The following is a 13,927-nucleotide window of genomic DNA, read 5'->3' as shown; positions in this document are numbered from 1 at the left end:
GTCCAGTGGTTAAGACTCCCCACTTCCACCACAGGGGTGCAGGTTCGATCCCTGGTTGGGGAACTAAGATCCCGCATGCCGTGCGACGCAGCCAAAAAAAATTAAAAAATAAACAATACACTTAACTTTTTTCCTGTTTATTAAAAAATAATACACTTAACATTTCATGTTTTAGAAGTAACATTATATCCGTTTGTCATATTAGTCTAGAACAAGAGTAAATTAACTTTTAAGAAAAAATGTAATCATTGAACACCTAGTATTTGATAAAGGAGGTAACACAGAAATAAGAACCCCATAAATCATTCTCTTGAGAGTCTGTCATCTAATCAGGAAGATGAAACACATGAAATATCAGATTCTCAGGCACCACATTTTTAAGTTCAAATAGAACACAAACTGAGGGGGGATACGTGTTGATTAAATTATCCAAAACCAAGGACAGGTTATTGAACCAACACTTAGTTTTCCACTCAATGCAAAGGTTTGCAGCGGTCATTGAGATATGATGTAACTCAATTGGTGGTCAGTCAACCCATTATTTCATGTCCAACAATTTCCCAGCATGGATTTCTGGCATGGATATATAATTTATTGCATCTACTACTTAAGGAAAAAGTTATTTTGGTATTTAAATTTGATGCAACTCCCCGTAAGAATTCTACTAAGGCAACATCTTTACCTGTAATTTGCAGGTAAATGTGCAGTATCTACATACCACCTCAGTTCACTTCTGACACTTTTATATGCCTACACATTGTTATTGCTCATTTCAGAATGAATTAGGGAAATTGTAGAAGCTACCTAGAATGTTTGTAAATGTATGGAAGCAGCTTTAGAAGGGTCAAGTTCAGAGAGGCTTAGGCCTCTTAAGAGAATGTATTACACAGATCTTACAAAAATGAAGAATCATGAAGAAACACGCTTACAGTAAAGGAACATGAGAAATATTCAAAACTAACAAAAGTAGGGGCTTCCCTGGTGGCACAGTGGTTAAGAATCTGCCTGCCGAGGGGGCGGGTGGGGAAGGATCGCCAGCGAGATCCCGAGGCGAGGCTCGCGCGCCCGCCCCCGCCCTGGCCCCCAGCTCCCACCCGGTCGGCCCGGCTCAGCCATGATCAAGGCGATCCTCATCTTTAACAACCACGGGAAGCCGCGGCTCTCCAAGTTCTACCAGCCCTACAGTGAAGATACACAACAGCAAATCATCAGGGAGACATTCCATTTGGTATCTAAGAGAGATGAAAATGTTTGTAATTTCCTAGAAGGAGGATTATTAATTGGAGGATCTGACAACAAACTGATTTACAGACATTATGCAACATTATATTTTGTCTTCTGTGTGGATACTTCAGAAAGTGAACTTGGCATTTTAGATCTAATTCAAGTATTTGTGGAAACATTAGACAAGTGTTTTGAAAACGTCTGTGAACTGGATTTAATTTTCCATGTAGACAAGGTTCACAATATTCTTGCAGAAATGGTGATGGGGGGAATGGTATTGGAGACCAACATGAATGAGATTGTTACACAAATTGATGCACAAAATAAACTGGAGAAATCTGAGGCTGGCTTAGCAGGAGCTCCAGCCCGTGCTGTATCAGCTTAAAGAATATGAATCTTCCTGAGATCCCAAGAAATATTAACATTGGTGACATCAGTATAAAAGTGCCAAACCTGCCCTCTTTTAAATAAAAAATTTAAAAGGCCACTCCCAGGTAAAATCCGGGGGAAATGTCATCTAAGTTTACCATGCAGTTGTTTACCAAAAATAGAGGAGGAGAGGCTTAACTTTTGCTCTTGGATTTAAGTCAAGGTACTGTATAGAAGTTATGTAAAATCAGTATGGAAGTTCATTGTTGCTTTTCTTGTTCAGTGATTTTGAAGAATTGAGTAGTTACAGTGTGATTTTTTTCTTTGTTTTCTAAACTGCATTCCTATGGCCACCTAAGGCATGCCTCTATGTATTGGCTACTACAGTATTTTGAAAAGTGTTTGGGACATTTCTTTAAATTATGTATAACCTAAAATGTTGGTGTTTTGTATGGATCACAAATACAGCATTCCTTAATTCTTTCTGTTATTTGTCAGAATTGTTATTTAAAGAACGAAGTATGTATTGCATGAAAACATTATGACCTTTTTCTCTTAGTTTAAATAAACTCCAAGGTAACTGGACTTCTAAAGCACCATTCTGTTTGCCTGGTATCTACTTTAGCAATAATTTTTTTTATGACCCTCTGACTCAACGAAGTAAATAAAAATATATTTTATCACTGTTAAAAAAAAAAAAAAAAAAAAGAATCTGCCTGCCAATGCAGGGGACATGGGTTCAATCCCTGGTCAGGGAAGATCCCACATGCCGCGGAGCAACTAAGCCTGTGCGCCACAACTACTGAGCCTGCGCTCTCGAGTCTGCGAGCCAAACTACTGAGCCCGCGCACCGCAACTACTGGGCCCACACGGCACAACTACTGAAGCCCGCACACCTAGAACCCATGCTCTGCAACAAGAGAAGCCACCGCAATGAGAAGCCCACGTGTTGCAATGAAGACTAGCCCTCGCTCACCATAACTAGGGAAAGCCCACGTGCAGCAACGAAGACCCAACGCAGCCAATAAATAAATAAATAAATGAACCTCACTGTTTAAAAAAAAAACTAACAAAAGCAAACGAAAAATAACTGAAGTCTGTGCAATGATGCAATATAGGATCACATGATTTCAACTTTCTAAAAGGAAAAGGTTTATTAGTCATAAACCATGATAGACCCTTGTAAAAGAACCTACAAAACATTGAAAATTTCATGAAATCTCAAACAAAACTATTTCTTAATAGTCAAAATATTAGACTACTTTGAATAAAGGAAGACAAAGTCATTGACAGTGATATGGAAATAGGAAACAGCTGACAACTAAAAGGGTTCTTAAGGAGGGTTATAAAAATAGTCCCAAAATTTGGACATAAAATACATTCAAGTCTAACATAGTCATCTCTTTTGTAAATGTTGGACTGGAAAGATAATCAGTGTAGAATTCAAAAGAGGCAGAAATTTCTTCTTTAGCTGAAAGCAGATAGAATATCCTGAGATAGAAATCTATCTGGAGGCCATTTGCCCCAACAGTATGGAACAAGACAGATGATAATATTAAAACAACTGAAAATTCACTTAATTTTAATAAGAATGTAAAAAGGAACCATATATACCAAATTTAAAGAAAAGAGAGGTATTACTTATTAATTCATCCATGTATCATAATTACTAGAAGGAATTTATCAGTGTTAAGACTGTACATACAAACATTCTATGGGTTTTCTGGATCTTGCCAAGAGTATGCCATGTTTACTTTTTCATGTGTTACTTTTAAAGTCTACATTGTAAACCCAGAAATAAGATACTTTGAGTCTTTTTTTTTTTAACCAATAGGCAAGTTTGATAATCTCGCATATCCCAAAACTTTAAATCAAAGCAAATAGAGAAAATTCTTATTCCTGGGAGAAAATTAAATTAAGAAAATAGAACATTTTCTCCACAAGTTATTTAGTGTTGGAATACAGTAACCAGCAGTAAGGGAAGCTTCTTACCATAAGGTTATCTGTGAGGCGATTTTCTTGGGACTGACTTTTTTCTCTTTGGATAACTAGTGAAAGGCTTATAGTTTACACACAAAGAAACACGTAGAGTCTATATACTAACCTGGCCCAGTCCAGGCATACCTCCTCCAAGTCTAAGCAGTCTGTCCATATTTCTAGAAAACAGAAACAAAGAAAAACGTTCCTAAGCACAAAAGTGTTTACTCAATTGCTATCTACATAATTCACCTTCAGTCACTCAGTATGTCAAAAATATTGGTGGTAATTACAACACAACATCAGACTTCCTGTTAATTAACACCACATATTAATTCAAGAAGCTGTCTTCCATGCTAATTAACAGACCTTATTTTACTGCTTTGGTTTTGGGTTATCCCCAGTTTTAAAGACAAGCAATCTTAGCATACTTTCAAAACTTTGCTATCATTAAGTTAATTATATTTTCTTATTGTTACCTAATAAAGTACCTGAATGAGGAAAAAGTGCCTGAAATGCTTATCATATGTATGATTGAATTTCCTTCAATTTGTCCAGAGTGTACAAATAAAAGTCCTCACTTTTAAATTAAATTTTAACATCCTCATTAGTAAGTTCTGTGCTAATTAACTTACAGCTTGTCAGTTATCATCAAAACTACATGTGAAAGACATTGTGAGCAGATTATGGATCTCTGAATTAGCATCAAAGGCTTTTTAAAAACGAACTCATTATACTAAAAGAAATATAAAGTAATACTGCATTAAATGCATTAAGATAGTGTTCTAGAATCCACACAGATAGTTTGCCTTATTTCAGATACTGTAAAGATATACACCTTTTTCACTAAGGAAATTTGGCTGCTGTTCTCAATTACAATTTTAGAGTTAATCAGTACCAAGAGAATTAACTTTGAAATATCAATCTGATTTGTTTTTTATGTCTGGAATAACTACAGAAGATATTCTTATAAGCTTGAAAAATTCACAGAAGAAATCAAAGGAAAAAACAACAAGGGTACTAGTATGGCCACAAATACACAAAAAGGAGTAATCAAATTATAAAAATTAATATTAGTACAACTAAACACTCTAAACAATTAAGCATTTTTTTCTACTTAAAAATTGCTACTATGCCTTAAAATTCCTCTTCTTCCTATGTGTATGCTTTAGAAAATGGTATTACCACAAATTATATTCTAAATTAAATGCTAACAGATTAGTCATTTGTCCATGTTGTTTTACTAGTTAGAACAGATATACAAACTTTTCAATAATGTACTTATGATCATTACTGCCTAATTATATTTGTTGAATCCTGCAAACAATTTAATCCTGTGAATATTTAACACTGTTGGTACAGCAAACTTCATTCAAGTCCATATTTAGAAAAGTGCACAAATGATACAGCCATGGAACCTGTACAAAGTGAACACACCACCATAACCACCACCAAGATGAAGAAAGAGAACCCTGTCAGCACCTAAGAACCTCTCGTATCCCCTTCCTAGTCTCTACCACCCTGCAAAGGTAGAATTCCAACTTCCAACAGCACAGATCACTTCTGTTGCTTTTGAATTTTATGTAAACAAAATAATATATGTTGTCTGGCTTGTTTCACTCCACAAGTTTGTGAGACTGACAACAGATAAACTCATTTTAAAAAATGAAAAGGCATATAAGAAAACTGGATAGTCTAAACAAAATTTCCACTTTATAACCTTAACTCACCTTCCTAATAGCAATATTTACAAATAAAATCTCCATCAAATTCTCATTAAAATTCCTCAACTCAAATATGGCATTAATACATATCACTTTTTAAAGGCTGTAGACTGAAAACAAAACAAAACCCTGTGTATTTTAAAATATAAAATACGTTTATTCCTCTACAATATATTACCCCCTTCAAAAAAATTCTTTTGGCCTAGTTCAAGCTTACAAACATAAAGAACAAATGGGAAAAAAAAACTTTAGACATTCTATATATTCCAGGCCAAAGTCAATTCCCAGCTGTGTTCAGTTTATCTATTCCCCCTGTGTTGTTTCTGATGACTTTACACAGACTCCAGATGCTGTGAATATACATGAGCAATGTGAGGAGCAGAGGGAAAGAAAATCTGGCAGGTCAAATTCGTGTTTTTAACAAAATTAGATGTCTCAGCAAACAGGAAAAAATTTAACAAACTAAATATTTTAAGATAATAAGGTTTAATAAAAATACTAACATTTGGAATGAAATACATCGATAAATGTTCTAAGTCATACTACTTTAAAAAAAGTTTCTAGAAAGCAGACAAGGACAAAACTGCTAGTTATCTAAATGACTTTCATGAGCCCCTCAATCTGGGCTTTTCATGTGTGCTAAAACTGATACATTTTCATAACATCTTTATGACATATCCTGTAAGGATAAATAAAAGTAAAATATATTCTTAATGCTCACCTGGTCAGTAACTACAACTCTTGTGATGTTAAGCTTCAATTTGTTGAGTTTGACAAATTTCTTCTTAACTCAAGCTCTTGCTAATGCTGGCAGGTACAGTTTTTCCCAAGTTTTTATTTTTTTTCTCTCCTAAAAAAAAGTAAATAAAATAAGATGTAATTATTTTGAGAACTAAGGAGGGAAATATACCAAGAACTTTAAAAGAAGCAAAATTCCTAAAAACAAAATAGAAATCAAAATTGATTTTTAATTACCATTTCCTGAGAGTACAGAATGAAATACCATCCAAGGGAGCTACAGAGCATAGTGATTGCCCCTGTACCCAAATTTTGTTTCTAAAGTTTCTTTTTTGAGCTGTTCTAATTGTATGTAGATTGACATTTCATGACTTTCAGTCTTTCTAGAGGTGTTTTAAAGAACAAAGAAGATTTATTCATTTTTTAAATAGAACAAAATTCATTCTATTGAGTAATTACCATATAGGTTCATTGTACATTGTTAGAAATCTATAACATATTATGGAATCTAAGTGGTTAATTTTCCTATATCTTTAAGGTTTGTTATTTCATTATCCTAGGAATTACTTTGTCATGTCTTAATCAGTTATTCCCAACTATGCCAAAAAAGACTAAAATAATAAGAAAATGGAAGAATGGTAACAATCATCCCAAATGATGCAATAGTGAAATACATTACAGCCATTGCATCATCCTTCAGTTTTTATTGTGCTGCCCAAAGCACTGCTTCATCTTTCAAAAAGATATAAAAGACTGGACACATCATCTTTGTAGTCTTTTTTTTAGCTTTCATTGAACACAGTTGAGAATTCAGAATTCTTCATTTTCCTCCCATAATGGCAAAGAGAAAACTGACAGAGAAAAAAAGTTTCACAATTATTAGAGAATCACAAGGTGAATGTAAAGAAACAAGTAACAGCACTCTAATGATAACAAAATTGACATAAGCCAAGGTTTCTTTGGAACTACTGACATTCAGAACCAAATAATTTCTTATTGTAGGGGGTTGTCTTGGGCATTATAGGATGTTTAGCAGCATCCCTGGCCTCTACGCACTGGATGCCACCAGCTGTGATAATCAAAACTGTCTCCGAAGCGGGAACCCTCCTACCCTGTTGGTGGGAATGTAAACTGGTACAGCTGTTATGGAAAACGATATGGAGGTTTCTTAAAAAACTAAAAATAAAGCTACCATATGATCCAGCAATCCCACTCCTGGGCATATATCCGGAAAAGATGAAAACGCTTAATTAGAAAAGGTACATGTACCACAATGTTCACAGCAGCACTATTTACAATAGCCAAGACATGGAAGCGACCCAAGTATCCATCAACAGACGACTGGTTCAAGAACATGTGGTACATATACACAATGGAATATTACTCAGCTATAAAAAAGAATGAAACATTGCCATTTGCAGCAACATAGATGGACCCAGAGATTATCATACTAAATGAAGTCAGACAGAGAAAGATAAAAATTATATAATACCACTTATATGTGGAATCTAAAAAATAATACAAATAAATCTATGTACAAAACAGAAACAGACTCACATAGAAAATGAACACGGTTACCAAAAGGGAAAGGCTGTGGGGGAGGGATAAATTAGGAGTATGGGATTAACAGTATAAACTACCATACATAAAATAGATAAGCAATAAGGATTTGCTGTATAACACAGAGAACAATAGTCAATACCTTGTAATAACCTATAATGGAAAATAATCTGAAAAAATATACTTATATAACTGAATCACTTTGCTCTACACCTGAAACTAACACAATATTGTAAATCAACTATACTTCAATTGAAAAAAAATGTCTCCAGACATTGCCAAATGTCCCCTAGAAGGGCAAAATCATCCCAGTTCAGAACCACTAATATAAACAAAATCTCAGACCACTGACAATATCCTATATCAATTTTCTCAAACTTAAAAATTAATGACTGTTGGAAACAGTTTGAGAACTCTTCAAAAAGCTCAACACAGAATTACCACATGACCCAGAAATTCTACTCCTAGGTATATAGCCAAAAGAACTGAAACAGGTATTCAAAACAAGAACATGTACATGCATATTTATAGCATAACTATTCACAACAGCCAAAAGGTGGAAACAGCCCAAATGTCCATCAAAGGGGGTAAGGATAAACAAATTCTATATATACATACAATGGAACATATGGAATATTATTCAACTATAAAAAGGAATGAAATACTGATAACTGTTACAACATGGATGAACGTCAAAACATTATGCTATGTGAAAGAAGCCATGCACACAAGGTCACATAGTGTATGATTCCATTTACATGAAATATCCAAAATATATAAATCCATAGAGACAAAATGCAGGTTGGTGATTGCCAGGGGCTGAGGGAGGGAATAAAATGGAGAAACTGCTTAATGGGTAAGGGATTTTACTTTAGAAGAATGGAAAATGTTTTGGAACTACATAGAGCGGGTAGTTGCACAACATTATGAATGTACTAAATGGTACTGAACTGTTCACTTTAAAATGGTTAATTTTGTGTTATGTGAATTTTACCTCAAAAAATTACTTTTTAAAGGATCAATGAGTTGAACAATATATTTCTAAGACCAGAAAGGAAATATGACATTCTCATCCAGTTAGTATTCAACAAGGACTTCATTATACACTATTTTACAACAACAACGTGTTTTGATAAAGAGATGACATATTCTGTTATCTTTTATGATGTTGATACAGTTGATAAGTGGACAAATGCTGAAGTGTACACAAAGGTGAGTAAAAGAATGTAGAAATTTTAAAAAATCATTGGATTAACTCTAATTGGTGTTTATAAATCTAAAAATAAAAATGTTTTATAAGCAAAGATGATGGACATCTCCACTTCAACAAAATTATAAGCTTGTTTTAAAAAGTACTGCATCAGGGAAGATGAAAAAGGTCTGGAGATGGATGGTAGTGATGATTGCACAACAATGTGAATGAACTTAATGCCACTGAACTGTATGCCTAAAAATGGTTAAAATGGTAAATTTTATGATAGGCATATTTTAACACAATACACACTCGCAAAGTATTGCGAGTGCAAGTAGAACCAAAAGAAAAGATAAGCTGGGGCCTATTAGAGACATATTTAAAATGTGGAACTGATCTTTATAAGATGGGTATGTTCCAGGTTCATGCATGATGGATGACGAGCAGTTAATTACATTCCAACAATGTTGTCCATTTCAGGTACATACACCTTCAAATGACTTAAAGGTGTAAGAAATTTTAAAAGGTCTACTGGACCCAGATGGCAAATGGTGATGACTGTTTTTCTTGCTATATGAGGTTAAGAGCTATGAGTCTGCAATCTAAGTGCCAGGATTCAAATACTGGCTCTAACACGTTTTAGCTCTGTATCCTTGGGTCAGTTTCCTCTCTCAGGCTCAGTTTCCTCATCTGCAAAATAGGGATAATGATAGTATCCACCTCATAGAGGTGTTTAGATAATTAAATAAGATAATGAACATAAACAACATTTAATACAAGGCTTGGCACATAGCAAGTAAACAATGATGGCACATAGCAAGTAAACAATGAATGCTAGCTGCTGTCATCAGCACCACCATCCTGAGCATAGCTACAGTTCATCCAGCATGGGTTCTTCTTCCCATAGAGTTTGCCATTTAGTGAATTTCAAAACATGGCATATTTCACAGTACTAAATGAATCACACTGGAGAAGAGGGACTTGCATTTTGCAGAACTTCACAAAGGGGTTCATAAAAATTAAAAGTGTTACACTAGAACATAAAAGAATACTTCCAGTGCTTAGAAATAAAAGCAATGCAAAAGGTCTATGGATCTAAACCAAGTTTTTACACCTATCAAAAAGCAGAGGACTCAACAGCTTATTCATGATATGATTAACTAAAACATTATGAGATAATATGAATAAAGTGTTTATGCCTAATATGTCATACATAATGTTTAGAATCTAATTGGTAAAAAAAAAAGGGCTGATGATTTTCCACTTCTTCATCTCACAACTGAGCTAACAAAATCATGAAGCCCTTATCTGTTCAGGTTTTTCTACTGTTTCCTAGCTCATTTTTCATTTTTTACTCCTCAACCCATGCTGCAGTTATATACTATTACTTCTCAGATTGATGCTAAATCCTTTAACTACTCCATATTTGTGATCTCACTATATTTCTAATTCCTCTACTGTCTGATTTGTGGAAAGTAATCAGGAACTTCTTTCTCTCACTTTCTTAAGGGCTTTCTTCAGTGGAAAAAATAGGAAGAGTCAACGTTAAACTTAATTATACAAATAAGGTTTTGAAAGTAAGATTCCCCCTGTTTAGAACAGTGAGGATGGAATTATCATGAATATCTTCTTGTGCTATCTCTTAATTACAGCACTGAAGCAAAATATTTATTAAATACTATCTTGTTTATAAGGTGATACGGAAACAGAGCCACTAAGGAATTTAGTGACTTTCACTGAAAGAATTTATAATCTACCTGGGGAGGCATGATATAATCCCATAGAAAAAACATAAAGTGAAAGAATAGTAGTATTGAGCCAGAAAGGCTCTGAAGGCAATCAGACCTAGATTTGAATCCTGGCTTCATCACCTACCCTCTATATGATGTGAACAAGTTACCTTCTCTTAGCCTCTAGACTTCATCTATAAAATGAGAATAATATCTTCCTTCCAAGTCTGTTGTAAGAAAAAAATGCAAAGCACCTAATATAGTGCCTGAAACATTCATACTCAGTAACTGTTGTTATTGTTATTTATCTTAGAGCCAGGAAAGATTATTTAATCCAATTCTCACTTTACAGATGGGGACACCAAAATACCATAAAACAGAATGAGTGTCAAATGAGTGCAACAAACCGGGTATATGACAAGTTCATGAGTACTAAATCACAAGTATTTAGGTAAGGCTTTCACAGGTAGACAATGACTTATGAAACAAACATTGCTATAAAATTTAGAACAATTAAATAGAAGCACAATTGCTCCTTGTTATTGATTTTCAAACATGGATTCTGAAATTAGGTATTAAACACAAGGGTTACAGACAAGTATAAAAATAGAATAAACCCATGTCAAACAGGTTAAAAATCCAGCTTTTCAATTAGAACAGCAATATAATATTTATCAAGACCCTTGGGGGGAAAAAAAAAATCTCCCAAACTCAACAGGTGAGGCTTCATTGAAAGATCATGACTTCAAAACTTTCTTCTGTTGGCCAGATGCAATTCTGTCCTGGGACGAATTCAAGACAATATTCAGGCTTCTCACTAAATACCACTTCACTAAACACATTTTGTAGTTAATTCTGAGCCACCATGTATCTTAATCTCTTCAAATGCACAATAACCCATTTAAATTTATATGTTTAAAAGAAACATAATTTAAACTTCAAATGAGCCAGTTGCTAACTTTATAGGACAAGACTAGAAGGCCACCATTATATTAATCATCACCACTATAACTGTATTCAGTTCTTTTTTATTTCAACATTATCAGTGGCTATCGTCTTGCTTACTCACAAACATTAAGTCTGCAGCACTAAATACTTTTGTGAGCAATGAAAACAATGATTTTCACTCTAGAAGTACATTTCTTGCTAATTTTTAAAGCCTCTTCCTTGCCTTTCCCAACTTTTGGATACCATTTTAATTTCAAGAATTTTTCCTTAGGTCACTAGGTTTATATTCAAACTCTTTCGAGAAATTTACATTTTCCTTCTTTGCCTGACACAAAGTAGTGCCCCCAGGAAAATTAAGTTCCAAGATGTAACACACAGTAGCAGATTTCTACTTTACTGAAAACAGGAAATGTAATCAATTCATCAACAACTACTCAAGTGGGACAAACTGAAAGTTAAGTTAAAAGGCAGAGCAGGAATAACCATACTTTGTTTTAAAGAGTTTCAAGGTTAAAAAACAATGCACCTCTGGGGTTTTGTTTGTTTTTGAAGGCAGTTGAAAACCTAACACTATGAGAAAAGGGGCCAAGGCCTAAGGTTAACACAAGTGATAAAGCAAACATACATTCAACGGGAAAGTTAATTTTATTCTCTCGCCCTTGTTTCCTGTTTGGCGGGAAGTTTTTCAACACAGGGGTAAGTTTCAACAGAACACAGACAAACAGAAGCCAAAACTAAGGGTCCTCTCTGAATAGAGAGGAGAGGCTCCCAAGATGTGGTGAATTCAGCGGAGCAGAAACGCTTGGAGGAAGGAGACCACATCCAGACCTAACTTAGTCGGAGACCCAGGGAGACAGCGTGTAGGACGAAGGGAGCTGGACTCCACCCTCACCGCCCGGGACCCCAGTGGAAACTAGGCTGAGCAACGTGACTCAGGAAAGCAAGGCGCTGGCAGCGGCCTAGCGCGGCTGCCTCCGCGGACCTCTGGGGCCTGCGTTCCCCGTCTTACCTGAAGGCGGGCGGAGCAGGAGGCCGCGGTCTGGACCCTTGTCTTCCAGCAGCGGTGACGCAGCAGCGGCGGCGAGAGCGACAGCAACACCAGCAAGCTCCGAGTCGGCCGAGCTCTGGCTCCGCGAACCTGCGATGAATCAGCCCGATTCCATTCAAAAGAGTCGCCCAGGCCTCCGCCGCGAAGCACTTCCGGGTTCACTGCGCCGCTTCGGCTTCCGTTTCCCCGACGGCCAATTGAAGACGACTCGGGAGTCGAGCGGGCGTCCCAGGAGGAGCGCCCGGGACGGAGAACGCGGGCCGCCTGCTTCAGGCGTCCCGGCTTGGAGGGTGGGGCGGAAGTTAGCGCTAGGGCCGCTCCCGCCTCTCCGACATCCTCTCTTCTCTGCCCGCACCTCTCCCTCCCCAGTTCTGCGCGCCCGGCTGGCGCCGAGATGAAACTGCAGGAACGCGAAGACCGGAACCCTTCTTCGTTTTAGTGTTCACCGCGGCCCTACTTCAAAACTAAAAGGTTCACTTGGACTAAGATTAACTTGGTCATCTGAGAAGCAAAAGAAAAAAAGGGAGAGGTGTGAAAAGAGTGGAAATCGGTCGGATGTTCTTTTCCATAGTGCAGTCTACCCACCTTCTTGTCTTTACCAATTTGCAAAGGTTGAATTTCAAGGAAAACAACCATTTCCCTAGTGGTAAAACCATCTATTTTAAGCCCAATTTAATTTACAAGGTTTAAGAAATCATATACTCACGTTTCTCCAGGTAATTATCATCACCAATAACGTTTCACCCATTATCTGCTCTGCTAGGTTTTCAGAGAGCAAAACCGCCCAAGAAATAACTATTGACAAGTTTATATCACATTTCTGTTTAGGGCAGCACGTTTACCAAGTCCCTCTCACTTTGTCAGATATGTTCCAAATGACCAGCATCTTTAAAGCATTCGTAAATCAAGAATGGTGATGAATCTACTGGATGGAGGGAAAGGAAGGATTGTGGCATCTGAATCCAAAACTGTTTGAGTGGCACAATTACACAGAATTTCCCACTCAAAGATCTTTATCTAAAAAATACATAAATTATTTCAATCACAGGTAATGTTAATTATATTTGGATCCCTGTCTTTATGTTTTCCCTCAAACCTGTGCCTCCTCCCTTTAATTTTTTTGGTAGATGACCCCATCCTCCATTTAGTTTCCCTCATCAGATCTGAGAATAGACAGACCTTACCTCTGATTTACCTGTTCGCACTGGCCTCCCAATGAAACACCCTGGAAATCACGAAGGGTCTAATCTGTAAATAGCTTTTCCAATCCACCACTCCTCTTTCTCCTTTCTCTGTATTCCAACCTTAACTCAAGCCTTCATTACTCTTTTCCTAAAATACTGCATTAATCTCCTTGATCTCTCTGCCTCCAGTCTGTCTGCCCATAATTCATTCTCCGCTTCATTGGCAAAGGTTC

At 36.3% G+C, this 13,927-nt stretch overlaps 2 protein-coding genes across 2 annotated transcripts in view; one reads left to right on the top strand and one right to left on the bottom strand.

The window, feature by feature from the left end:
* PSMD14 (proteasome 26S subunit, non-ATPase 14) overlaps positions 1-12,805 on the bottom strand; it is a 95,608-nt gene extending 82,803 nt beyond the window's left edge. The window contains exons 1-3 of the mRNA XM_082841791.1: positions 12,472-12,805; positions 6,016-6,144; positions 3,698-3,749 (exon numbers count right to left, since the gene is read on the bottom strand). Coding sequence (XP_082697917.1) covers positions 3,698-3,745 — 48 coding nt within the window. The 5' untranslated portion in view covers positions 3,746-3,749; positions 6,016-6,144; positions 12,472-12,805. The remainder of the gene's footprint in view (positions 1-3,697; positions 3,750-6,015; positions 6,145-12,471) is intronic.
* LOC309962821 (AP-3 complex subunit sigma-1-like) lies at positions 1,024-2,801 on the top strand. The gene is given in 2 exon segments (XM_082840849.1): positions 1,024-1,604; positions 1,607-2,801. Coding segments are annotated over 2 exon segments (579 nt in total). The 5' UTR covers positions 1,024-1,114; the 3' UTR covers positions 1,696-2,801.
* Positions 12,806-13,927: the final 1,122 nt, after the last annotated feature.

Source organism: Leucopleurus acutus, assembly GCF_964270905.1.
Source record: "Leucopleurus acutus genome assembly, chromosome: 6".
NCBI classification, from domain to species: domain Eukaryota; kingdom Metazoa; phylum Chordata; class Mammalia; order Artiodactyla; family Delphinidae; genus Leucopleurus; species Leucopleurus acutus.
This window is presented reverse-complemented; position numbering and strand designations above follow the sequence as displayed.